General features: G+C 31.7%; 4 protein-coding genes across 7 annotated transcripts; 2 read left to right on the top strand and 2 right to left on the bottom strand.

The window, feature by feature from the left end:
* The first annotated feature begins 3,070 nt into the window (after positions 1 to 3,070).
* LOC106759464 (protein BPS1, chloroplastic) lies at positions 3,071 to 6,577 on the top strand. Of its 3 annotated transcripts, XM_014642645.2 has the most exons (3): positions 3,071 to 3,214; positions 4,120 to 5,227; positions 5,900 to 6,577. In XM_014642645.2, exon 2 carries the CDS (start codon positions 4,132 to 4,134, stop codon positions 5,188 to 5,190), a length of 1,059 nt encoding a protein of 352 aa, XP_014498131.1. In that variant the 5' UTR covers positions 3,071 to 3,214; positions 4,120 to 4,131; the 3' UTR covers positions 5,191 to 5,227; positions 5,900 to 6,577. The 3 variants fall into 3 exon arrangements, with proteins under 3 accessions (XP_014498131.1, XP_014498129.1, XP_014498130.1); XM_014642643.2 differs by lacking the exon at positions 5,900 to 6,577 and having other exon boundaries at positions 4,120 to 5,484; XM_014642644.2 differs by lacking the exon at positions 5,900 to 6,577 and having other exon boundaries at positions 3,131 to 3,354; positions 4,120 to 5,484.
* A 922-nt stretch (positions 6,578 to 7,499) lies between these two features.
* LOC106759440 (protein BPS1, chloroplastic) lies at positions 7,500 to 11,170 on the top strand. Of its 2 annotated transcripts, XR_002667568.1 has the most exons (3): positions 7,500 to 7,657; positions 8,672 to 10,357; positions 10,572 to 11,170. XR_002667568.1 is itself a non-coding variant. In XM_014642615.2 (2 exons), the coding sequence occupies exon 2, from the start codon at positions 8,684 to 8,686 to the stop codon at positions 9,731 to 9,733; it is 1,050 nt and encodes a 349-aa protein (XP_014498101.1). In that variant the 5' UTR covers positions 7,500 to 7,657; positions 8,672 to 8,683; the 3' UTR covers positions 9,734 to 11,170. The 2 variants fall into 2 exon arrangements, 1 of the variants encoding a protein (XP_014498101.1); XM_014642615.2 differs by having other exon boundaries at positions 8,672 to 11,170.
* A 1,352-nt stretch (positions 11,171 to 12,522) lies between these two features.
* On the bottom strand, positions 12,523 to 15,646 carry LOC106758063 (probable polygalacturonase). The gene is made up of 6 exons (XM_014640972.2): positions 15,398 to 15,646; positions 14,898 to 15,233; positions 14,132 to 14,252; positions 13,690 to 13,864; positions 13,486 to 13,556; positions 12,523 to 13,344 (listed from the first exon to the last, which is right to left on the bottom strand). Exons 1-6 carry the CDS (start codon positions 15,515 to 15,517, stop codon positions 12,617 to 12,619), a joined length of 1,551 nt encoding a protein of 516 aa, XP_014496458.2. The 5' UTR covers positions 15,518 to 15,646; the 3' UTR covers positions 12,523 to 12,616.
* Positions 15,647 to 19,462: 3,816 nt separating this feature from the next.
* On the bottom strand, positions 19,463 to 22,143 carry LOC106758408 (U-box domain-containing protein 15). Its single transcript, XM_014641335.1, has 4 exons — positions 21,850 to 22,143; positions 21,227 to 21,343; positions 20,613 to 21,038; positions 19,463 to 20,506 (listed from the first exon to the last, which is right to left on the bottom strand). Exons 1-4 carry the CDS (start codon positions 22,141 to 22,143, stop codon positions 19,463 to 19,465), a joined length of 1,881 nt encoding a protein of 626 aa, XP_014496821.1.
* Positions 22,144 to 26,608: the final 4,465 nt, after the last annotated feature.

The raw sequence follows: 26,608 nt of genomic DNA, 5'->3' as shown, positions 1-26,608 counted from the left end.
TAATTGTAATAAAATATATTAATGAGGCTTGCTTACGTAATTACACACATGGAAACATGATTTTTGTAAGATTGGGTTGAATTGATGGAGAATTTAAGAAAAAAAGGATGAAAAATAATTGTTTGTGGAAGAAAAATGATTATGATGTTATATAGTTTGTATATGGTGGACATGCCTTTACGTGTTATAGTTCTACCAATATTAAACCATCAAGTTCAATTGTGTTAAATTCTTCGAACAAGTTCTCTCACACGTGCTTTATAAAGTTGCTTATTCGATCGGCACTTAAACACAAGAACACCAAAATGAGAAGATAACAAGGCGTGTGCTCAATAGGAAGTATTCAGGATATTCGATTTTTTTTTTCATATAAAAGAAAATATGAAATGATTAAATGATATTTTAAGAGATATTTGTTAATGTAATTAATATATATTAGTAGAATATGTGATTAAATTTTAATTATGTTATAATATCTTTTAATATCATATATAATAAAATATATGATTAACCAAGTAAAATTGTATTATTGTTATTATTCTGCTAATTTAAAATATAAATGATTGTTATTTATGTTGATATTATTTTATATTCTTTTGTTATTATAATTTTTACAATAATTCTTTTAGGACCAGAAACCATATAAATACATGTGATATTTCACTCAGAAATATAAACACCCTTTCATATTTACTTATATAAATTCAAATTCTTTTAACGGAAAGTTTTTGCAGGTAGATCTTTTCTACTCTAATCCTCAAGAACACTTTTAAATCTTATCACATATCCAAAAATGCTCTGGATCTTAGTAAGAATAATTGACGTCCACGGTAGAACTTAAGTAAAACTTTACCTGCCTCCACTTATTTATTTCAAAACATAAAATAGAAAATATAAGTTAATCACATTAGTTTTACTCGTAATTTTTTAATAAATAAAGAAGGGTTAATTAAGTTTTGGTTATTAAACTACAATTTTTTTTTTCAATTTTAAACTTTGATCTTGTTAAGTTCTCATGTTTAATAAATACATCAAAACAGTCCTCTCGGTCCTTGTTAATTGTTTTTAGTATAATAAACGACGAATCATGTCGATTTTAAGACATTAAAAAAGGAGAAATTGTGAACTATATCCAGCATCATTTATTGTTTGAGAAAAAAAAATATAGTTAACTCATAAAAGAAATATTCCGTATCATATATAATTGGATCTCTTTGGACTAGTTTTTATTTATTTATTTTCAATCACTAAAAAAAATGTGTTAAATCACCTTTGCATTTTTACTAAGAAAATGTATCCAATTCCTACTTAGAACTCTATGCAGATTTTGCATTTCTTGCTGTCTCCTTTGAATTTATATGAAAAAAACACTTTTAATATTTTATATATTGACTTTTAACAATTCAATTCAGGTGATGAAAAAGGATTTCAGGATGCATGTTTATCCTTTTGCTTGTTTTTATGGGAAAATCCCTAATTCAGTTCATTGCCAGCTATTTGTGCTTATCTTGGAAAATTAGTGATTGATTTGGCTTAATGTTCCAGATTAAGGTACTTTTTTCTATTCGCCTTTGCTTAGAAGGAGACAACCTTATTAAGAAGAAGAAGGAATACCTTTTGGAAAACACCTTTGTTTGGTAAGGGATCAATGTTTGTGGACAAACATCACATTCAAAATTGTTCTTTATGTAAACTATAGGACAACATTTCCCAATAAGGGATTACTAAATTTCATCTTCATCATCACTCGATTAACTATTATATTATATTCAATCCACTTATTTATTAATGTCAAATTAAAAATATTTTAAGAAGCCACATCAAAGTAAATTGAAAATTGAAAAGTGTCAATTTTTTTCAAACAATAAGATTGACTTAATTTGTTTAAATTTAATATTATATTTAATCAAATCACTTGTTGTACTCTAAGACCACCTAGTTAAACCAAAGGGTCAGTTGCTGATGTGACGATTTTTTAATAATAAAATTGTGTTAATTTGGTATAACTTAATCTTATAAATAATTTTTTTAAAATAAACTTATATATGTAATTTCAAAATAGTGATAATTTTTTGACAACAAAATTATATCGATTTGGTATGTTTTGTTGTTGTACAATTTTTTTTTTCAAATAAGATTCATATATGTAATTTCAAAAGCAAATAGACCCATATTAAAAAAAAATATTTATCCATTGTTAATTTAAAATGAATTAAAGTATTTTACATAAAAAAAAAGTTTGTTTTTTAGATAATTTATAATTATTAAGTCACGGACCAATACTTATATTTATAGTAGGATTGAATCTAAAAAAATTGTAAGCATGGTATAACCTAAAAAACAATATTGGGCTTTTTGGAAAAGTATTTTTAAAATTTTTATATCAAAATTTAGTTTAACAAGAGAAAAGCTTACAAAATTTAACGGTACAATTAATTATTGAACTCTTTACATATTTAGAAGCTAAATATTTTTCTCTCCTTCAAAAGCTAAATTTTTATTTACTATTTTAAACATAGAAAAACTTATATATTAAATATTAAAAAACAATATTAAGTCTAATAACAAATTATTACATAATAAATCTTGATCTATAACAAAAAGATACTTTTGTATTGATGAAGTGCGCGTTTTAGCAATAAAAACACCTTTTCCCTCTATATATATAGTGTGGAACTGGCAATGTATAAGAACCGTTGATTAAAATTAGAAAGAGAAACATGAACCGTACAATTAGAGCCGTTAGATGAATCATGTTGCAGCTGAGCTCGCCAAATTTGAATGCTACTGCCGACAATTATTTTTAATACTAATTAGATAAACATTATAGTTAGCTCCAAATTAAAAATATTAAATTAAATGAACGACGATAAAATATTATGATTTTTCACTCTGCATAAAATGATTTTATACTTAATTAATATAAAACTAAAAGAGAAATTATAATTATATAAAAAAAAAACAATGAAAAGAGTATTAGAACAAAGAAAAAACTTTCGTCACCAAAAAAAAGTTGGGCAAGGAACCAACAATATGATACCACGTGTTCAATGTGCACAGGATCTGAAGCCAAACCTGGTAGCTTTATCATCACCTCCCTTCATCATCCACCACATACAAATATTGATTCACACACGCAGAAACTCTATCAAAGGAACAAACCCAAATCAACAAACCAACCCTAATCGTCTTTTCCGGTCCGATCCTTTCCCAGGTTGACTTCTTTCACCATCTGATCCTCTCTCTTAACCTATTTCTCAATCGAAGTTTCTATCGTTTAATTTTGTGTAAACCTCTTGGAAGGAAATCCCCCAAACCATTTTTGCGTCTTTTAGTTGAAAATCTTAAGAATTGGTAAAGTTTTTGGCTTTGATTTTTTCCTAGTTCCTTGATCTATCGTGTTTGGTGAGGTTCAGATGATTTGTTTGTTTGTTTAATTTTTATAATTTTTTAGTTTTTATTGGAAATAACAACTTTTCCCTTTGAGATTAATCGATATGGCTATATCTGTCACGTGTGTTTTGGGAGTGATGGCTAGAAACTCTATGAAATTTTTAGGAGTGATGGCTAGAAACTCTATGAAATTTTTTAGCTTTCTTGATTTGGGAAAAGGGAAGGAGGGGGGAGGGGACAATTTTCATTGGTCTTTGATTTTGTTAATCTCTGTTTTTTCTATTTCTGATTCCCTTATGTATTTTTTTCGGGATGCTAAGAAAAGGAATATAAGTGAAAATTTCTGATATTGGAATTTTGTTTCTTCATTTTTCGGTACTTTTTACTTTGTCCGCCTTACTAGCAAGACAATACTTTTAGGATTAGTTTGTCACACTTATCTCACACCTTCTCAGAACTCGAATTTAAAAGCAAAGTATATACTTTCATAATAATGACCTAATTAGAAGGGAAGGGGAAAAAACAATGTTTGCAGTGCCTAATGAAGGGTAGTTGTTTGACATTAACCATACCACTTTAGATTTAAACATTTTATTCAGGCGCAGAAATACTAAACTTATTGGACAAATAACTCGTAGTGTACTGCTTCTACTTAGTGACGGTAGATTTTGATTTTCTTTTTTCATCAATGTTGTATCTTACTACTTCCAGTCTTTTTTGCTGCAGTAAAAGTTCTAAATGAGTCGTGCGCAGGATGCAAACCGATCGTTCTTCCCTTTTGGAAATCCTTTTAGGATGATATCTCCTAGAGGCACTAAAATAACTTCAGAGCTGTTTTCAATTTTACAAGCTTTTGAAGTAACTTTGGAAGAGAGGCTCAAAAAGCTTATTCACGAGAGCAAGGATGAGATCCTTAGCTTGTCTTGGATGACTTTGGCGATGCAGGCACTTTCTGAGAGTTATAATGACATTAAAATTCTTATAGCAGAGCTTGATCTCCCTGTTAATGATTGGGATGAGAAATGGATAGATGTGTACTTTGACATTAGCGTGAAGTTGCTGGATCTATGCATTGCATTCAGTTCTGAATTATCACGGATGAGTCAGGGTCATCTTTTACTTCAGTGTGCTTTGCACAATTTAAGTTCCTCTTCTTCAGAGCAGTATGATCGGGCATGTTCTTCACTTGATGGTTGGAAGCAGCATATTGGTTCAGGAAACCCTAGGATTGAGAAATGTGGAAGCATTTTGGATGGTCTTCTGGGGTCACTTGATCTTCCTAAGGTTAAAAAGTCTGCAAAAGGGAAGGTTTTGNTGCAAGCTATGTATGGAGTCAAGGTGCTCACAGTATTTGTTTGCAGTGTGTTTGCTGCAGCTTTTTCAGGCTCTACAAAGAATGTGATGCATCTGGACGTGGCTGACTTATATTCTTGGTCCGGAACCTTTAAAAGGTTGCAAAATCTTGTAAATGAGGAAATTAGAGTTAGATTTTCAAGAGGAAGATTTACTATTTTGAATGAGTTGGAATCTGTTGATTCCGCTGTAAAGGAATTATATCCTATTATCCAGCGTGTTATAGATCCCATCGAGATGGAATCACTTGCGAATATTGTCGAGGAATTAGGAAAATCAACGGAGAAGCTTTCACAGGGACTAGATCTTCTTACAAAGGAAGTCGATAGCTTTTTCCAAGTGGTCTTGACTGGTCGTGATACCTTGCTATCTAATCTCAGGTCAGGTGCTATTGTCATTCACAGCAACATGGGGGGTAACAGAAATGCACAGATTGTCAAATGAATTTATCGCAACCTAAGACTGGTACACGCAGATGGATGTAGGTATTTGGTTTTCTTTTTTATGATCGATGGTGCTCAATCATGTATGGCTTGTTATTGTATGGATGTTAGAATGATTAGTAGATTATATGGTTGTATTATGGTTCGGAAATGTATATTTGTGATCGCCTGTGTAATGTTACATAGTAAAATATATACAACAAAGTCACATGTGCTCATAGAAGTTTGTAATTTGCAGCCCTGTGATTCTTTCTATTCATTTGCTCATGAAATATCGTTTTTCATTATCCTGAAACTTGATGAACTGATTATCTGAGGGCAATTGACGGATTATTATTTTGTGATTGCATCATTGAATTTAATCTGTAGCATATCAGTACACATTGTACACAACCAAAATGTGTTAATGTCACAGATTCAGTTGAACATGGGTTTATCGGATGGTGAGCTATATTTCTACATTGTCATATGCAACTTACTATTTCATAGATTGGTTTATGCGCTTTCTTCAACTCACTTCTCTTGGTCTCAAGTTATTTATACCATTTTGTTTTGAATTTTTTTTGGTTGTCCCACACTTAATTGTCAGTATTGAATGCTGTAGTATAATGGTATATCTCTTGAATATCATGTGATGCAGCAAAGTGTTGAGTATCGTATGTTATTTGGCATATATAATTTTTTATCATCTGATATTTTGAAACTCACAGATCAGTTGCAATACCTTCATATCAAGGTGCGACATCTGATTCTGATCTCCTTTCACCTTAACGCAAAGAAATTCTTGCAATTGAGTGTGGCCTGTGAAAATTGAGTTGCTTTTGAGATCCGAAAACTGAAGTGAAATTTTGCAAGAGTACACACTCAATTTCTATATGAACTCTGAGCTGAAGGCTCTGTCGAAGGGATTGAATACCAGGTTTTGGGTCGATGATATGTTTCATGCCCCTCGATAAGCCCCTCAGAGTGTCAGGTGTCAAAGAAAACGAAGATGTGAATCTCTGTACACAATTAATATCATGCTCTAAGCTGGTATAACAGTTCTGCTAGCTCCGTTGAAGAGTGCAGATACAAGCTTTGTCAAGATGCATCGAGAATAGATAACTGAGCCACAAGCCAAACCACGTGCATGCGCCATCTGCATCTTGAAAAACGTGTTTGCCTAAAATTGATTGGATGAGATGTAAAAAAATGTTCCTGCAAAATTTTTACTTATGGCTCAAGTAGAAAAGTTGAAGTTGAGTCAAATGAGGGATATAGCCTAGTTTAATCAAACTATGGACGAACTTGACGGAAAAAAGACACTTGAGAGGTGATTTAACCACAAGTTCGCTTCAAAAGCACATGATACCATGAAAATCAAGTACAAGGATGATAGATATTCTCAATCAGTCAAACTAAAATATAATTACAAGCTTTATATATTCTTAAACAATCAAAATATCTTCAACATTAAAATAAATTTATTTAAGTAAACTATAATCATTTAATAATAAAATATTCACTTTACGCCAATTTTTTTAATTTTTTTTTAATAATGGAATAAATGTTGGGAGATGCCATCATCATTTTAGTTTACAAGGAACTACAACTTTCACTTAATATCTAAATATAAAAATGTAAAATGAAGTTTAATATCATAACTTAATATAAAAGAATTAAATTTATTATCAAATTCCTCATTGAAATTATAATTCAACAATAAATCAGTCCCACGGGTAAAATTTTCCTTAGTTTAAAGGCTAAATTTTGTTCATATCAGGAAAATAATGAAATACCATTTTATAATTAGAAAAAAAGGGTATATTTTAAAATGTAGAATTTTTTTATACAACGTTGACTCGCAAATTATAATACGTAATAATTATTGGTTAATAATAAAAGAAATATTTTACAGTAACTATATATGTAAGCGTTTCGACAAAAAAAAAATCTTTTTTCCTTAATATTTCAGTGTGGTACTGACAATGTACAAGAACCGTTGGATTAAAATTGTAAAACAAAACTTACACTTCTTAACATTTCTTGAATCACATAATACAACTTTAACTTAACCAAAAATAGTTATTTCCTATGTTGTTACTAACTTCTTTATCAAACTAAGGTTTTGTCTCTTAAAATAGCTTTTTTAAAAGACGTAAAATATTAAATACTCATACCAAAGAAATTAAAGAAAGAACCCCACACGCTTTCATCAACAACACATTCAATCACTTAAATTATCGCTCTTCAGTCAATAAAAACGTCTCTTAAGAAAAGGTGGCCAAGCCACCAACAATATGATAACACGTGTATACTTTCAGATAATTTGATGCCAAACGCGGTAGCTCTATCATCACTTACTTTCCTTCCCCCATCTACCACCAACAAATATTGATTCACACACGCCAAACCCTATCGAAGGAGCAAACCCAAATCAACAACCCAACCCTACTCGTCTTTTCCGATCCGATTCGATCCTTTCCGAGGTTGTTTTCTCTCACCCTCTTATCATCTCTCTTAACCTATTTCTCAATCAAAGTTTCGATCTTTTAATTTTGTGTAAATCTCTTGGAAGGGAATTCCCCCACAAATTTTTGTGTCTCCTAGTTGAAAATATTTAGAATCGGTATAGTTCTTTGCGTTGATTTTTTTCCTAGTTCCTCGATCTATTATGTCCGGTGAGGTTCAGACGATTTATTTTTTTTTGTTTTTTTTTTCAATTCTTTTTGTAACTTTTTTGTTTTAATTGAGAATAGCAACGTTTTCCCTTTGGGATTTATTGGTATGGCTATATACCTGACGTGTGTTGAGGGATTGATGAGTAGATATTGTGTGAAATTTTTAGATTTCTTGATTTGGGAAAAGGGGGATGAGGATTTTAATTTGCGAGCACAAATTTTGGAAAATGGAAGTGTAGAAGAGGGTATAATTTTGATTGGTCACAGACTTTGTTAATTTCTCTATTTATATTTGGTCTCGTTTGCTTTTGTAGGGATAGATTAGTTTTCGACTGTTAGTTTCTGATTCCCTTACGTGTTCTTTTGAAGATGGTATTTCTGATCTAGGAATTTTGTTTCTTCAATTTTGGGTACTTTTTTACTTTGACTGCCTTACCAGCAATAATTATTTGGGATTATTTTTTCAAACTTATCTCGCATCTTTTAGAGCCCCAAATTTAAAGCAAAGAAAACACTTATCATAATAATGGCCTAAGTAGAAGGGGGAAGAGAAGGAAACGGTGTTTTGCAGTGGCTAATGGAGGGTAGTTTTTTGACATTAACCATGCCAGTGTTATCATATAAAAAAATTTGTAACTGACCTCTTCCTTTCTCCTTTTTAATACTATTTTATAATCAAAAGATACTATTCAGAAGCAGAAATACTAAACTTATTGGATAAATAACACGGTGTGTACTGCTTTTTGTCAGACTGATTAGTGATAGATATTTATTTATTTTTTCATTAATGTCTTATCTTACTTCCAATCCTTTGTGTCACAGTAAAAGTTCAAAATGAGTCGTGCCCAGGATGCAAACCGATCATTCTTCCCTTTTGGAAATCCTTTTAGGATGATATCCCCTAAAGGCACTAAAATTTCTCATCAGCTTTTGTTAGTATTACAAGCTTTCGAAGCAACTTTGGAAGAGAGGCTGACAAGGCTTATTCCTGAGAGCAAGGATGAGATCCTTAGTTTGTCTTGGATGACTTTGGCGATGCGGGTACTCTGCGAGAGTCACAGTGACATTAAAACCCTCACAACAGAGCTTGAGCTTCCTGTTAATGATTGGGATGAGAAATGGATAGATGTGTACTTTGACATTAGCATGAAGTTGCTGGATATATGCAATGCATTCAGCTCTGAATTATCTCGAATGAGTCAGGGTCAACTTTTACTTCAGTGTGCGTTGCACAATTTAGGTTCCTCCTCTTCAGAGCAGTATGATCGGGCATGTTCTTCATTTGATGGTTGGAAGCAGCATATTGGTTCAGGAAACCCTAGGATTGAGAAATGTGGAAGCATTTTGGAAGGTCTTCTGGGGTCACTTGATCTTCCCAAGGTTAAAAAGTCTGCAAAAGGAAAGGTTTTGGTGCAAGCTATGTATGGAGTCAAGGTTCTCACAGTATTTGTATGCAGTGTGTTTGCTGCAGCCTTTTCAGGGTCTACAAAGAATGTGTTGGACTTGGACGTGGCCGATGTATATTCTTGGGCTCCGACCTTTAAAAGGTTGCAAAATCTTGTAAATGAGGAAATTAGAGTTAGATTATCGGGTGGAAGATTTGCTGTGTTGAATGAGTTGGAATCTGTTGATTCCTCGTTAAAGGAATTGTATCCTATTATCCGGGGTGTTGTAGATCCCACTGAGATGAAATCGCTTCCGGAGATTGTTGGGCAATTAGGTAGATCATCGGGGAATCTTTCGCAGGGACTAGATCTTCTTGCAAAGGAAGTTGATAGCTTTTTCCAAGTTGTTTTGACCGGTCGTGATGCCTTGCTATCAAATCTGAGGTCGGGCGCTACTGCCATTCACAGCAACGTCGGTGTAACGGAAATGCAGAGATAGTCAATTGAACGTGTTGCAAACTAACTCTGGTACACACACAGATGGATCTAGGTTTTTGGTTTTCTGTTTTATGACTGACGATGCTCAATCATGCCTAGCTTATTGTATGGATGTTAGAATGATTAGTAGATTATGTGCCTGTGTTATTGTTCTGAAATGTATATTTGTGATGTAATGTGTAATGTTAAATACTGAAATATATATAAAGTTACTTGTGCTCATATAAGTTTGTAATTTGATGCTCTTTAATTCTTTCTCTTCATTTGTTAATGAAATCCGTGTAATTTAAGAAGCTTAAAATGCGGCTGCTATGATTTTGATTTTTTATTTGGAGGGATATGGATGGGGAAAGCATCTTTTCATGTTGACTGGGAAGATTTTTGTCCTGAGACAGGATGAAGTAATTGTATGAGGGCTATTGTGAGATTATTATATTTGTGATTGCATCATGTAATTATATTTGTGATTGCATCATGTAATATAGTCTGTAGCATGGTAGTACACGTTCAGAATGTTTAAATGTCAGAGGCAGATAAAGAACTGGGGATACATACGAAAGACAAGAAGTCTCGGATTGAGTTATGTGCTTCGACTCTCTGTTCTCGAACACGGGCGTTCTATTTGGTGAGCTATTTCTACATTGTGCGTGCAACTTACTATTTCTTAGATTGGTTTGTGCACTTTCTTTAGCTCCCTTCTGTCTCTACTTCTTTGTGTACGCTTTCTTTTAAATTTATTTTGCTTATTCAGGACTTGATCGTCAGTATTTAATTCTGGAGTATTGCGTGTTATTTAGTATATTGTATATTTTTATCATCTGATATTTTGAAACTGTCAGATCAGTCACAATACCTTCAGATCAAGGTGCCACATCTAATTCTGATCTACTGTCACCTTAACTCGGAACTTTTTACAATTGTGTAAGTTTGTAAAAGAATTTACTGCTCAGCATTACTTGTTGAGATATGTGAAAATTGAGTTGCATTTCATGCTGTGTTGAAGGCATTGGGGACCAAGGATGTTTTCATCATCCTCGATAAGCCCCTCCGAATATCAGGTAGGTGGTAGAGAAATCAAAGATTTGAACCTCTTTAATAAATTGATAGCATTCTCTAAAGATAATCTGGGAGGGCACTGCAAGCTGTGTTGAAGAGAGCAGAGACCAAGATTTGTCCAAGATGATCTTTTATGAATCGAAAATGGAGAACTAATCTAGTCAAGTTCTCTTGGCGGTCTCTCATTGTGAACGAGCCACAAAAAAACCAAGCCACATGCATGCTATGGATCTTGTGAACATCTTGGTCTTGCAACAGCCTCTTCAACATTTGCTTATTTTTTCTCCTGTTTTTAATTTCTGGTTGAAATTAAGTTATTGATGCAACTTTTTTGCTGGAGAATTCTAAGTTGATACTTGAATATAAAGCTGTGTTAAATATATTTCCAAGAATTTTATCAAGCATGCTAACTTTATTCTAGATGATTGTTTTTGGCAGAGGATACTTGTGTCTTCTACAATAAAAAATTTGATGATTTTTCTTTTCTCAATCATTCTCCTTAAATCCCTGCTGAAAAAAACACAACACATTGCAGAATATTTTTATGTTTTAACAGTTCCAGTTTTTTGTTTTATAGATAAAAAGTTGTATATTTATTATTGAGTTTATGCTTTTTTTGTATAACTTTTTATTAATCAAGCATATTATATATGTAATTGTCATTATATTTAATTTTTGTATAACTTTTTAGGCGTTAATCTTTTGTCCTTCACAATATGTAGACAAAAGAAGGATTCCTTTCATCTATTTCTACTATTTATTTCTACGTTAATTTGGAGTTTTCATAACAATAAGATGTTCATACGAAAATCGGTGTAAAAAGAATATCGGGAGTGTCACATTACAGAAGAATTGCAAGAGAAAAAAAACATTATGTATCACTTTACATGCAACATGTTATTTTAGTACAATTTGTAGTTATTGGTTGTTACATTTCTAACAAAGTTACCTTAATCATATTGGTTGTTCAAATTAATTTTATATATCTATTTAAAATAAATCAATTATATGTTTTTACTCAATTTTATTTATAATGGTTAAACATAATTAATATAAAAGGTTTCATTTAATGATATATTTTGTCATTCGATATACTTAGATAAGTTTTTGAGTTCTCTATAAATTTTGTTTTTTTAATTTTGTTTGATATAATGAGTAGTCAAAATTAGTATATTTTTAAATTGAATATTTATCTTCTAATTTTTCTATTAGTTGGATGAATGATACGTGAAACAATATTACAACTACAGTAAGATGGATAACGATTTATATTACTTTAATTAAAAACGTGTTATTTAAAAAGGGATCATCACCATTACCTATATTAACAATGATAATAGTACATAGCGGGCTTTTACTCTCTATAGATAATATGGAAGTCATGGAAAAACATAAGAAGTTTTTACTTTGATTCTTTTTTCAAAGCTCTTTCATGTGATGAAGTGTTTTTGCTTTGATTCTCCTCTAATATTTAATGCTTAAAGACTCTGAATAGTTACTTTCATTAAGAGTTAAGTTACAAAAGATGACGAATAAGCTGGACTAAATGAAAATCATCATCAACGTTAGTTCAATGAACTTGTACTTGTGTTTGAATTAATTTCAAGAAATTGAAATATATGATATTTAACTTGTACTTGTGTTTTTTATAATTGAATTTTCATCTATTCTCATAGCAAGACTTTAACAAGCAAATTTTGATTAATGTTAACTCTGAAACTTACAGCAGCATCATGAAGGAAAGAAAACCCTTTCATTTCTATAATTTGAACACCATCCGTCTCTTAACTTGAGAAGTGTTTTCTTGATAATGTGAGAAAGACTATTCCTAAAACAACCACTTATCTCCAACATATGTCATGCTGGTACTACATTTCTTGAGTTCCAGCATGTCGATAGGAAGACTATCTGCAGGAAAATCACATGCTGTGATCTTCTCTGGCCCCTGATCAGGTAACAAACCACAAGGTGGAGGATTCACCCCACTTGTCATCCCTTCAATATCTGTGCAGGTCCAAGGCTGCTTCTTGGCCTTAGCTGCCATCCTTAGAGTCACATTGGCAATGCAGATTCCTGTAAATGGATCATTGGAGATTCCTTGAAACCTAGCAGCTATGGTTACATTATCAGCCACAACATCTCTGTAGTTGATGTTTTTTATCTCAGGTAAGGCATTAGGGTCATAGTGGCTATCAGCATGAGAGTTATAGTCACCAGTCATCTTAAATGCCCATTTCATAGTATGCAAGGTCATTCTCTTCACATATATGTCCTTCACAAAACCTCCTCTTCCCACTGCTGTCTTGATTCTTACCCCTGATTCAGTTTGGATGGCTGTGATGTCCTCAGCTCTCACATCTTGTATACCACCTGACATCTCACTTCCCAAGGCAATGGTTGCACTGTATGGTGAAATGCATGTTAACCTTCTTATCACTAGCTGTTTTGTTGGCCATCCAAATTTTATGCCATACTCATCCCATCCACTCTTCACAGCCACACAGTCATCCCCAGAAACTATGTAGCAATCTTCAATTCTTACATTTGTGCAAGAATCTGATAACAAAAATCAAAACTCAGAAAAAGGGTTTGAACAAACTTTTTAATCAATTCAAACCATGCTTTATTGTTCTCTGCTTCTTCTATACACAGTTTATGTTTGAAAATTTTGAAGTTGCTCATGAATGAACTACCAACCTGGGTTGATGCCATCAGTGTTTGGAGACGTGACAGGAGCAAAAATGGTGATGCCTTGCACAATAATGTTCCTGCATAGTATTGAAAAACTTGTGTTATAACATTGGAGGTAAAAGGTAGTTAGAGAGTAAATGCAGCAGTGACTATATTATATATGTAAGGACAATTTTTTTGCACATCTGGAACAAAATAAAATGGGATTACCTGCTATAAACTGGATGAACATTCCATGATGGAGAATTGAGGAGTGTTAAATTTGAGATTTGAATATTGTCTGAGAACATCAATTCAATCAGGTATGGACGAGTGTACTTCAACTTTTTTCTGTGAAATTGCTGCCACCAAAACTCACCCTGACCATCTATGGTGCCATTTTCTCCTGTTAACAAAAGGATCATGATTGTTACAATTTATCAGTGATAATAATAAGATAAAATACTAAAAATAGTCAATGTACTAATAATATGAATTAAGAACATAATCTATAGTTAATATTAAGAGTTTAATTGATATCTATAGGGATGTGTGTAAAATATATTTACACAAGCATCTACTTTATCAGTTATAAATAAATATATGCAAACAGATTTTGGTCATTAGAAGTAAAACTTTTAGATACATAAAAATGATTTTTTTGCCTCTTTACCTGTGACAATAACATCAGTGAGGTTTGTTCCAAATATGAGGCTTGTGAATCTTCCAGCTGGTGCGTCTCTTCCTCTGCCGTATGAAGGGAGTGGTTCAAGCACAGGCCATTCAGTAATATCCTAAATCATTTAATTAGTTCAGTAAAAAAGAGTTAGCAGTAGCACACATGAAAGTGTCAAAAATGTGTCACACTTGGAACCTTTTTCCTAGATAACACAAGACATGTGTGTAAGGCACTCTTAAAGTTTTTGTCTGAATGTAAGAATAGACCAAAAGTGTCAGTATAAAGTGGGGAACTTTTGTGTGTAGTTGAATTATTTAAGACTAATGTTGTCATCTCATATGCTTGGTAGAAAGTGGGGAATCTTGTGACACATTCTTTGCAGTTTCGTTTATTGGAAATCTCTCCTTATTTGTTACTCACGTGAACCCCTTATTCCCTATTAAATAAAGTTTATGAAGCCAACTGATTGGTACAGTAACAGTCTTTTTAAAACCAGAGTCAGTAGAAAAGGAATCAGAAAAAGGCTTTGGCTCTTTGTACTTTCAAAGGCTTGTGAGCAGTAATAAGACTTTGAAATTGGAAAGCTGGACAGTACTCATGTGAGTGATGAAAATTGTGAAAGACTGTTTTAATGTTGAAGCTCTAATTGAAATGATGGATTTTGAAAGTGTTTTCAGCAAGCACAGAATGAACAGTCATTATGCCTTAAAACCTCATATGCCTATTTTGTGAGCAAGAAGGTGTAGAAAATGGGATATACCTGAGAAGCAAGGAGAACAGCATCTTTGTCCAGATAGAGGGTGAAGTGGCTGGTGAGACTGAAGCTACCTGTGAGCCATTTTCCTGCAGGAACATAGAGCTGAGAACCACCTTCAGAAGCATACTGACTCAACTGACTTATTGCTGATTGAAATGCCTTTGTGTTGGATGTTTTTCCATCTCCAACGCCACCAAAATCTGTCAATGAAGCACTATGAGCTCTGCAGTTGATAGCGTTGTACTCTAAGGAAGTGGTCACAACTTTGGCTTTTCTGCTTTCTATTCTCTCTGAACTCAACAGTACAACCAAAAGGAGAGCAAAAGTTGTTCTAATCACCTGCATACATCCATGAAAACTGCTTATTAGAAAATGGTGTTATCTTGCTAAGAGGTTGGTTTTCTTGTAGAAGCAACAAAATAGTGCATATATTAAGAACAGAATATGAGAATATTGGTTAAAGTAGATAAAGTAAGAAGGAAGAAAAAGGGTCTTAAGTGTACCCTCATATGAGTTTTCCACAACAGCTCCATTCTAATAAAAAAGAACTTTGGAATTTGGTTTAGATATGTGTGGAGAGTGAACCTATGACTAGTATTTATAGTGGAAGCCACTAGGTTCATTGGTTCCTAAAAGCTCAAATTTCTTTTGATTTTCTTGCAGAAAAAAACATATCAGACTGTTTAAACTTAGTGATTCCTATGTTTAGGTAAATTTTAGATGATTAATTAACAAATCAAAGCAATGATAATTAGTGCAAGTGTTGATGAGGATGACATGATCAGGAATTTTCATATATAGCATGAATCATATACAAATTTCTCAGGAACTGGATTTGTTCTCATGTGTGAACAAATTTTCAACTCATGAATCATTTGGTAAGGAATTTTTGGTTTCAAATGTTTACCAGAATTTATCAAGATTCTACTAATGAATTTTCAATTGAGCACTAGCATAGAATTTTCTGACAACCTTAGTTTCTAACACAGTCAACCCTCATTTTCTTTAGGAATTAAAAGTGTCTTATATCTTCAAAGAAAAAAAATATGTGTAAATATAAATTATTGCACATCTTAACTTAGAAGGGAAGCAATATTTGTAAATATATTAATAAACATCATAAAAAATATTTGTTAATCTCATTTAAAATGTTAAAAAATTTATTGTCAATAAATTAATTATAACTATAGGGTGGTTACCGTATCTAATTCCTAATAAAAAAAATTAATCTATTATTTGTTAGATAATTATTTAAAAAAATACCTAGATTTTTTTAAAATGCACAAATATAAAAAATATATATTTTATAAATTTTTTAAAAACATAAATAAAACTATAAAAAATATAAAATATATATTAAATTTAATTTAACTTAATAAAACATAAATTACATCCTAATTTTAATTAAATTCCATTAGATAAGTACAAATATTAATTATCCACATTAAATTACACAAGTATTTTTATATTACCTAAAAATTGTTAATCTATTGAAAGGTTATCACCCTGAGTTTATTTTATCATTCACGTGAATGAAGAATATGTTAAAAGGACAAATCTGTGTTTTGTTGCTTATATAATAGAAAACAAATACACATACATATATTTCAAAATTATAAGTAGGTAAATAATTTTTTTTTTTGGTATAACTATTGAAATATATTTGATAATTTAAGTTGTGATTCAAGCTAGAAAATGTATTTTTTTCATTGAGTATTATGATTAAAATTTAAAAAAACTTTATATTTTATATTTTATTATAACTAAATGATCTAAATAGAAAATTAAATTATTAAAAAATATATTTATTTATAATTTATTGGATAATGCTATGAGATGGGAGCAAGTGGGCCAACAGGTTTCTCGTATTTTCAAATTGGGTCTCGTGAGTGGGCCCTGCCCCTTGCCGACCCACTTCACGGGTGGACTAAGCCTGTCATGTGCTTCTTTCAATCTCAATCTCCTACTTATAAATGAGTCAATGATTACAGAGTTAATTTGGTAAAATGTTATATTTTTTATTTATGAAAAAAATAAAAAACGAATTATATATAAATATTAAAATTAATTTCAGTTAAAAACATAATATTTAATTATTAAATAATAATAATAATAATAATATGATAAGACTGTAGTGTATATTAAATGTGGTGCAATTAGGGTTCCAGAGTATGTAATATAATATTAGAAGTGGTGGAAGTATTGTGTTGTGTTCCACTGAGTGATTAATATTAGATGTTCAGTGGGGGCTTGTGGATGCTATTTAATCCATGAAGATGACACTTTTTCGCCTCAAAATCCATCACGAGACCCTCTTTCTGTTCCCACTCATTCCTGCTGCTATCCTTTCACAATTTATTATTGAATGATGATATTTGATAAAAATTTTTGACAATTTTTTTTATAACGGATATCATTATTTTATTGATTTATTCGAATTTATATTTAAAAATATTTAAAATAATCTAATCACAAATTATTATTATTGTTAAAAAATTGTTAAAGAAGTTTTTTCTTTATTCTTAATCCTATTTTTCATTTCCTATGACATTATCTTTCCATTTACGAATAATATTATTAGGAATTTATTTTTTATATTAAATTTTTATTATGGTTTTATTTTAAAAGATATATTGAAAAGTAAAATATATATATATATATATATATTTAAACTATCTTAAATTTAGACTCTCAACAACGTAAAATTATTGAATATGATAAAAATAGAAGTCTTTACTCAATATTCAAGAATAATGAAAGAAAAAATATAGATGAAAGGAGTATTTAGTCTATTTTAAATTTAAATCCTAAACTATAATCTTAAATTAGTCATGAGATTAAAACAATTATTATAAAGTGTTTAAAAAATATAACGTTAATTTGTCTTTTTGAAGGAACAACCCTGGTCTCTTGATTTGGGTGGCTGAGAATATAGCATTAAACAACAACAAATTTGTGGGTAGTGGAACTAACCTAATTTTCCATAATCCAAACACTACAACATGTTTAACATTCACACACACTTTAGATGTTATATGTAATTGTCATAGACGAAAAGTGCAAAGCTTTATACCTTTTCTCCTAATACTCTCTTTAACCTAATCTTGTAAGTTGAAGAAAATTTTTCATTCATAATTCTCTCGAAAGCTTTTGTACATTATGCTAAAATTTTCATATTAATTAAAAATATCATGAAATTATAATATATAAATAAATGTAAATCTCATTTTAAAAATTAATTTTATATATTAAATTAAATTTAAAAAATTCACTCTCTAATCAAAACATATTTTGATAGAAAATTTTTAAGCATGTTTATAATATTAAATTAGACTTAACATTTAATTTATAACATCTTTAACACATCATATAAATATATTATATTTAATCATTCTACCAAATTACTATATTAACAATTCTTTCAAAAGTATTAGTAACTATTTTAATAATTTTTCATTATAGAATTACTCGTTCTATCAAATAGGTTATATTTAATTATATTTTATGTCAGAAACATACTTGCCTTTGAAGTAATACGAAGATAGTGCATGATATATTAATATTATATATATTGCTACAAAGTTATATTTTCTCTTTTGAAGACGAAGACGAAGACGATTATAACAGTGGAAAAAAAACTTAGTTCCTTCATGCTCACAAGATATTTAATGTTATATTAATCACTTTTTTACAAATTGATAATTTTAGCTAATGTTAGTATTTAAATAAATTGAAAGGCCACTTGTACACATTTGTTGTTTAAATAGATCAAATTGATTTGAATAAAAATATTTTTATATTTCTAAAGGTTCCAAAGACAGTGATAGAGACTGTTTTGTTTTGTCATTTCAAAGATGTGTTTGTGACTTATTGTTTTACACGTAAGGCAAATAAAAACCCTTGATGATTGTGATGAGTTTATAAAAAATTGATGAGAAAAGTATGCTATAAAATTAAAATCGGAATTTAGAAAACAACTACAATTGTTAATTATTGAATAAAACTATATTCCTAACTCTTTCCATTATATTTATATACTTTTATGGCTCAAATTAACCATTGATTATATCTTTAGTTTTTATTTTTTTTAAAACAATAATTATTTTGCGTATATTTATAGAAATTAACTCATTGAAAATGCATTATTTTCTCTATAAACGTATAAATGAGTTTCTGGCCGAAAAATGTATAAAACCATAATTATTTTGTTGAAATAAGTTGAAATTACTGTTGGTCCGTGATGGTGAATTGAGTGATTCCTATTATTTTAATTTATTAAATTCGATCCCTTACTAATATTTACTCCGAGAATCTACACTATTTCATTTTGGCTTGATATGGTTATGCATGTATTTAATTCAATTATTTATTTAAATACTTAAAAATTAAATTTAAAAATCAATGTTTAAAGTATATCTGGATGAGGATTTGATTGAAGAGAAGTTTTAGTTACAGTTTTAAAGTTTACTTTGTAGATAGATGAGAATACATGAAAGAAAGAAATAGTTTAGTTTACTATGAAATAATAATACAATGATATATAGTACATTAATTGGAGAAAGGAAAGATTAAATCTGCTCGCTTTTGGTTATGAGCTCTAAGATTGCCATTGCTTTCCTCTGTGCTCTATTTGTTCCATTTTGTTTGATCTGTATCAAATGTTCATACACTCCAAACTGAAGTGCTGCCAATATGAAGGATGAGTTATTCAAGCACAACTCAAGAAGAACTGAGGCTGCACATTCCTTGTTCTTGGGACTCCCTTCTCGCATGAACTCAACAAGAGTTTCAATGAAACTAAGTTGTCCAATCTCTTGTCTTCCTTCTGAATTTGAAACAAGGAGTAACAGAATGGAGAGAGCTTCATCAATCAACCCTAAGTTTACGTCCTTCAGCAACTGAACCAAGGGTGCTACAATGCCAGCCCTAATGGCCCTACCTTTGTTTGCTTGGTTCAAAGATAAGTTGAAAAGAGCTGTGATAGCATCTTTCTTCCCTCTAACTGTTCCATTCTTCAACAAATTCACCAAAGCTGGCAACCCATTTGATTGACCAACAATCTCTTTAATCTCATCAAGCATTGACAAGCTAAATAAAGTTGCTGCCGAGTTTTCCTTAGCCACACAACTTCCATTCTCCAAAACTTCTATGATAGCTGGAATCGCACCTTCTGATGATATAAGTCTCTTGTTACCCTCATCAATTGATAGGTTTAAAAGTGCTGTCACAGCATGCTCTTGTATTTTTGAATCTGGATACGACAGTAGTTGCACTAGTGGTGGTATTCCTCCACATTCAGCTACCAACACCCTGTTCTCAGCATTCTCCTTTGACACCATACGTATCTTCTCCACTGCTTTTCTTTGCTCTTCTAAATGGATGGACCCTAAGCTCTCAACCAAACTAGGAATTTCCTCTTTTCCTGGACAACTTTCTTTAGCTGAATCGTACTTTTTGGGAAGCTTGAAGTTGTTGTTCACACACCATTCTTCAATCAAACTTCTCAATGCGCAGTTTGGTGCCAATGACATGTGCTGCAAAGGTTGCCTTGTCTTTGGGCATGTCTTGTGGTTGGCTTCGAACCACTTCTCTATGCTTTCCCTTTCAAATGTCTTTGTTATCACAACAAATTTTCTCTCTCAGTGCAGGTACAACAAGGTAGAACAAATTCATAATATTTAATGCAACATTTTTCTGATAAAAAAACCATGTGTTTACCTGTCCACTTGCTATGATAACAGGATCCGTCATGATTTCTAGTGTTATTGGGCAGAGAAACTCGTGTGGGATGACCAAAGAGGGGCACCTCTCTAGCATCTTGGGTGCGACAGGATCATCAAGTACACTGGTTTCTGGCATGCCTGCAACGCGTTTGAATTTGTTGAGAAGTTTGATTATTCGCATAGTACTTTCAATCTGTTGCCCTTTTCTTTCTTCTGCAAGTTGCCTGATGGCCATTGTTTCTATGTTAAGTTCCTCAACGCTATGAAGCTCCAACTTTTTTGCCAGCCTCTCGATTATAGCACTGTCAGAATTTCTATCATCCTCATCAGAGAACACTACCATCATATCCATCGCAAGTTCTATGTCCTGTGTATCAGTTCTTCTCCTGGCTCGCTTCAGTTGCACGTGCATTAGCTCAAGCTGAAGAACAAAGTTTAAGAATAATGCGACTAGAATTCATACACCCAGAAAGAAGAACAAACTAACAATCACCATTACCAACAAGGGAATTTCTTTCTACAATTTCAAACTATATATGAAATACCAAATTCAACAACAAGTTTGAAAAGCATTCTACCAAAAAATGAAAAAACAAGAGAAGGACCTACCTGCTCTTTGACTTCATCCGAGATGCCCAATTCCTCACAAGGCACGCCACCAAACGCTTGGCTTAATTTTTCATAAGCTTTCTGAAACGTGGCCATTATCGTCTCTGTCTCCAAAGACTGAACCAAAACAAATAACAAAAAACACCAAAACGACACTTTAATAAACCTTCTATATTAGTTTTACACCTTCAGAACCCAACAAACAACCCATTTTGCCTTGCAATACAAGGAATGGATAAAACATTACGAATTCACTTTTCACCAAACAATAATTCTACATCACACATTATTAATAACTCAACATTGCATCGAATATTGTTTCGTTTGAACCAAGGTTGTTAATATTCCAATTGCAGTTTTGTGCAATCCTTGGTATTGTGGAAAATACAGACAAACAAGTGTACGTAGTCTCAATTGTAGTTGCATCAAGATTTTATAGCTGCAGGAAATTGGAAAACAACCTTAAATATATCCCTCAAGAATGTTTGTGTTATAGTTTTAGATAAATATAGAAAGAACACCAACTAGTTTTTGTTGAAACAGAAGAAACTAGCTCCCATAACAAATGAAGGTTAAAATTATTATAGGTGAAAAACAGGAGAGAAAAGGGATTAATTAATTACGAGGTAAATCTTGCTTCCTTGGTTGCACAGTTTCAACAAATCCTTGGCGAACAATAGCGCCTCCTTGAATTGGACTAACCAAGCGACGCCGTTTTTCGTAAAGGGTTGTGAGATGTCGCGAAGCTCTTCCAAGATCGGTAACATGAGCTTGAAACGGCGCACGAGGTTGTGGCACTCCCTCCGCTGCGTCCTCCGGTAGTCCCCGAACTGAACGACCGATTCGATGACTCGCTGCACCTCCTCCACCGGGTCATACTCCCAAGTCGACTCGTCCGAGTCGTTCCCCTCCGCCATCTTCTCCTTCCTCTCTCTGTATGCCTGACGTATGCTACGCCATGCACGCACGTAGTTACGTAATAGTCAGGTTTTGACCCAAAGAAAATGTATTTTGTGTAATTGATTCTGTTTATGGTTTGTTTGGTTTGGTTTGGTTGATGATATGATTTTTTGTTCTATTCCGTCATTGTCCTGTTTTTGGTGCTTGATCGTTTATTTCGGGATTCATCTCTCAGTTAGGAAAATATATATTATCAGAACAACATTTTCATTTCTATTCTTTTATATAGAAAAGTGAGAGACTTTCACACAATTCAAATGCTTAATTCTTTCGTTTATGTTTTCTAGCTAAAATTAGAAACTCTTCCATATGACACTTATAGGTGAATGGGCATAAAAAATTAGGGTTTACTTTTTACTTAGGGGTACAATGGGTATTCAAAACTTTTATGGAGATGCAAAACAAATAAATGGGTGCGGGAAGTAGCAGTCCAATTAAAAACCAGTTCGGAAAACTTAGTCCAATCCACGGGCACATCAAAATAAAAAGAAAGTTATATTATTAAATAGACATTTAGTAAAAAAATGTAAAATTATAAAATAATGTAATATAAAATTTCATTAGAATATATATATTAATTTTAAAGCTTATAAATATTAAATAATTTAAGTAAATGATCATTAGTGTACTGTAAGTAAATTAAAAAATTAAATTTAATAATAAAGGAAAAATATTTGAGTGAAAATTTATTGTTTAATAAAAAAATTGTTAATAAATGTGTAGTAAATTAAGAATAATAATATTTGAAAAATGTATATTTATATGGTTAATGAATAATTTATAATGGAAAGAATTAGAATTTAAAAATAAATGTTAATTTTAGACTAAGTGAAAATATATTTAAAATGGAAATGGATAAAAATTTTATAAAACAAATACATCTAATAGAATTGACATAATTAAAAGTAAAATCAAACAAATAAATTACAATATTTGTCTATATCTTATAATTTCTTTATCGTTAATATAGTTCTAATATTTGATATACTCATATTCTATGTCAAGAGATGATGAACATATATCTTATGTTTGGATGAACACTTCAATGCATTATCAAGTAAGTGTGTGGTCGTAGCATAAATGGGCGTAGCAAAAATCGAAGTGATTACAAATTAGGTACTATAACATTTAAACTTAATGGGGAACATCAATCTCCTAATTATCGCTAACTATTTTTCTTGAAAACCACTTTGATAAGAATTCCAAACTCATCAATAGAAATTTGGGTAACTTATAGTTGAAAGTAACAATCATTAATACTACAAGCATGTTTCTTAATTCTCTATCATCTTGTCTTCTGATAGTTAATGATTAGTAAAATATTTTTGCATATAAATATGGAAGTATGATAATACAAATCTACTAATGTAATTAAAATTAAATAAACACACCAGTGATGAGAAGTTATGTTTTTTCTTCAACCACAACCATAATTTTTTCTTTAACCTTTCTTTGCTTGCGGAATATAAATAAGAAATTAAAAAAGAAAATTAATAAAAGGAAAATTTTAAATTATTTAAATTAAGAAAAATAGTAAAAAATAAATAAAAATAAGTAAAAAAATTATTTTATCACTTGTTTGTGTTTATTGCCATTTCCTATAGTAAAAGGACATACCTTGATGACTTGTTTCACTTCAATCTAAATTTGTCACCTTCTTATTTAATGTTATATATATAGATCAGAATTTACAGTGAATTGTAATTAGATATTATTTTTATATTAATTTTTAATCATATAAATAAAAATATAATGCTGTACTTAAATATCGTAAGTGATTTAATTTTGTTCTAGATTTTGAATTCTAAATTTAAGTTAACTATTTGGTTGAGATTAAAAATTAAAATAAAATCTGATTTTATTTGTTGCACCTTGAGCACCTAAGACAGGAACTTAATATTTTTCATTTACAACAACTACATTTAATTACTTGCAGTAAAATTTAAGGATAACTAATTATTTTTTTTCGTTAAACAAACTAATTAATGAGAAGTAAACAATTTTTTAAACTATTCGAGTATTATATAATTAATTATTCTAATTATATTAGTTACTTTGCATTTGTTTAAACTAATTTCTAATATATTACTTATTTGTCAGTATTGATTGTTGTGTTATTTAAAAAAAATATGTAATAAACCTTGAAATAAATGATATTGTCATATTTTATAGATGATAGATTAATCCATAGCATTAGAATAAAGGCAAAATTTACATTCAGTTTAATAGTTCTCGTTTGTTGGTTTCGTTTTCCACTCAAAATGAATTTATCTCAATAATTATAATTATGAACTTGTTTATTCAGTATCAATTTAAATTATTAAGACAAATGCTCAACTAAAAGTAAGAAAAATATCGAACATCCTTTGTTAACAGTTGATAAAAAGATTTTAAAGAAAACTTTATATCATATTTAAAATGCCTATTATAAATCCAAAATATAATTTTTATATTTTAATTATTTATTTTAAGTTTAATTAATATAATAATCATATATATTTAAAAGAAGTTGCATTTACTTAAAAATAAATATTAATGTTTGTAATGGTAAAATACCAATTTCTTGTAAACAAACCAGTTAAGGAAAATGACAACGGTTATTTTCTTCCATAGGTAACGGTTCCAGAATGGAGGCACATACATGTGAAATAAAAAATCTATTCATATTTGTCTCGGTTGTGAATCCAGACAAAAAAGGGTAAAATTTACACCCCGGTTCCTTCTGAACCGAGTCAGTACCTCGAACTCAGTAGAGTGTTTTTTTATTTTTATTTTGGTTTAAACCCTCATTTGGTCCTCATATTTGTGTGTCAATCTCAATTTGGTCATCGTATTTTTTTTGTCTCAATCGGGTCCTATTATTTGTAAAAATAAGGCAATTAAACCCCTTCCATTTATTAATGACTAATGTCGTTTGTCTGTAATGACATGGTGCACACTGAAAATAATTATTGTATTATATGTAATTTTTTGTTATGCTAACGTAGCAGTGAGCCACACATGTCCATCTTTATCTTCCATCTCCACCCATTTCATCTCCCAGATCACCTCTACCACCCCTCTCTGCAAATCTCGTGAACCAGATCACCTCTCTGGAATGTTGATCTCACTATACTCTTTGTTGGTGTTAGTTTTGCTCATGGGGCTCACAACAGGCTTTACCATGGCATGTACAAAGATGAAGTTGTGGCTGTAAAAATTATCAGGGTACAGATGATGACGATAATGGAATTCGAAACTCGAAAGCAGCACCGAACGATCCGAATTCAAAACTGCCTCTGTAATCTTCCTCGACGACTACTACGACCGCGACCCCGACACCTGCCTCATCATCGATTTCCCCGTGGCGTTGCCCTCTCGTTACCCGCGGCAGAAGCATGTCTTCCTTTCCAGCAATCATGAACTGGCCTTTGCCGCCTTCCTCCACCTCCTGTCGCCACCTCCGGACGAGTCGCCGTTCTCAGACAGGTGGTCGTTCCTCAACCTTCAGAAAACCCTTACCTGTCCCATCAAGGGTTTTCACATCATTTTGTTCCAAACTGAAAATAATTAAATTGAAGGGGATGTGATATCCTTCCCAGGGGTCGCAATTAAAGACTGACCCATGAAGAGGAGTGACGACCAATTCGACGATTATACAAACAAAGGAGAAAAACAACATGAGAATCGATACCTCCGGCGGTGAGGAGCGACGATGACGGCGGTTTCAGTGTGAAATGGAACTGTGGTGTTTGTATAGGTCACACTTGCATGTATAATTATCAACTCCTCCTTCTTCCTCTTCTTCATCATGTTAATGTACTGTTTTCCTTTTCTATCAATTTTGTTTTCTCTGTAATATTGCTTAGTTTGAAGTGTAAACCCTATAGTTTCGTCATAGCACCCCAGCAGAACGCTTGCAAGGTGTTCGCTAAAATGCCGCAGAGGAAGCCAATTATCAGGTTCACATGTCGAACTCACCAATGATCCCAGTGGAGTCCATAGCCAGCTCATTAGACTGTAGGAAATTAAAGGGCGAGAACAAAATGATTCATATGACACAGACAAGATAGAAAGTCCAGTGCTTTCTGGTAGACAGTTTGGATCCCCCAACGATTAGCTTGGATCCTACAGGCAGAGGATCTCAAGCACTTCCTGCAACAATTTGTGTGGCGGAAGTGGTGGCACAGTGACGATGGAGGAGCAAGTCACTTTCACCGCTCCTGTCTCCGATGACCCCCTCGTTGCCGTCATCGACGGCGACTTCTCCAGCCTTGTCTGCGCTCTCTTCCTTGAGGCACGCGGCGTTCGCTCCACCATCTTCGATACCGTCAATCTTAATCTCTTCTCTCCTTAATCCTAATTCACTTCACCATTTGTTATGCCAAAGCTAAAGGACTTTGTTTTATGGTATTCACGGTGTGAAGAGAAACGAGAGATTGA

The sequence above is a fragment of the Vigna radiata genome, chromosome 4 (genome assembly GCF_000741045.1).
Source record: "Vigna radiata var. radiata cultivar VC1973A chromosome 4, Vradiata_ver6, whole genome shotgun sequence".
Classification (NCBI taxonomy): Eukaryota; Viridiplantae; Streptophyta; class Magnoliopsida; order Fabales; family Fabaceae; genus Vigna; species Vigna radiata.
Note: the sequence above shows the minus strand (reverse complement) of the source record. Positions and strands in the feature narration are given on the sequence as shown.

Excerpts from the sequence above, each read along its gene's own strand:
- LOC106759440 (XM_014642615.2), top strand. The coding sequence starts at position 8,684 with ATGAGTCGTGCCCAGGATGCAAACCGATCATTCTTCCCTTTTGGAAAT.
- LOC106758063 (XM_014640972.2), bottom strand. The coding sequence starts at position 15,517 with ATGAACCTAGTGGCTTCCACTATAAATACTAGTCATAGGTTCACTCTC. Across the intron at positions 15,234-15,397 it reads TGTGGAAAACTCATATGAGG|GTGATTAGAACAACTTTTGC; the intron begins GTACACTTAAGA and ends GGATGTATGCAG. Across the intron at positions 13,865-14,131 it reads CACTGATGTTATTGTCACAG|GAGAAAATGGCACCATAGAT; the intron begins GTAAAGAGGCAA and ends TTTTGTTAACAG.
- LOC106758408 (XM_014641335.1), bottom strand. The coding sequence starts at position 22,143 with ATGGCGGAGGGGAACGACTCGGACGAGTCGACTTGGGAGTATGACCCG. Across the intron at positions 21,344-21,849 it reads AAGGAAGCAAGATTTACCTC|TCTTTGGAGACAGAGACGAT; the intron begins GTAATTAATTAA and ends GTTTTGGTTCAG. Across the intron at positions 21,039-21,226 it reads CGGATGAAGTCAAAGAGCAG|CTTGAGCTAATGCACGTGCA; the intron begins GTAGGTCCTTCT and ends TTTGTTCTTCAG.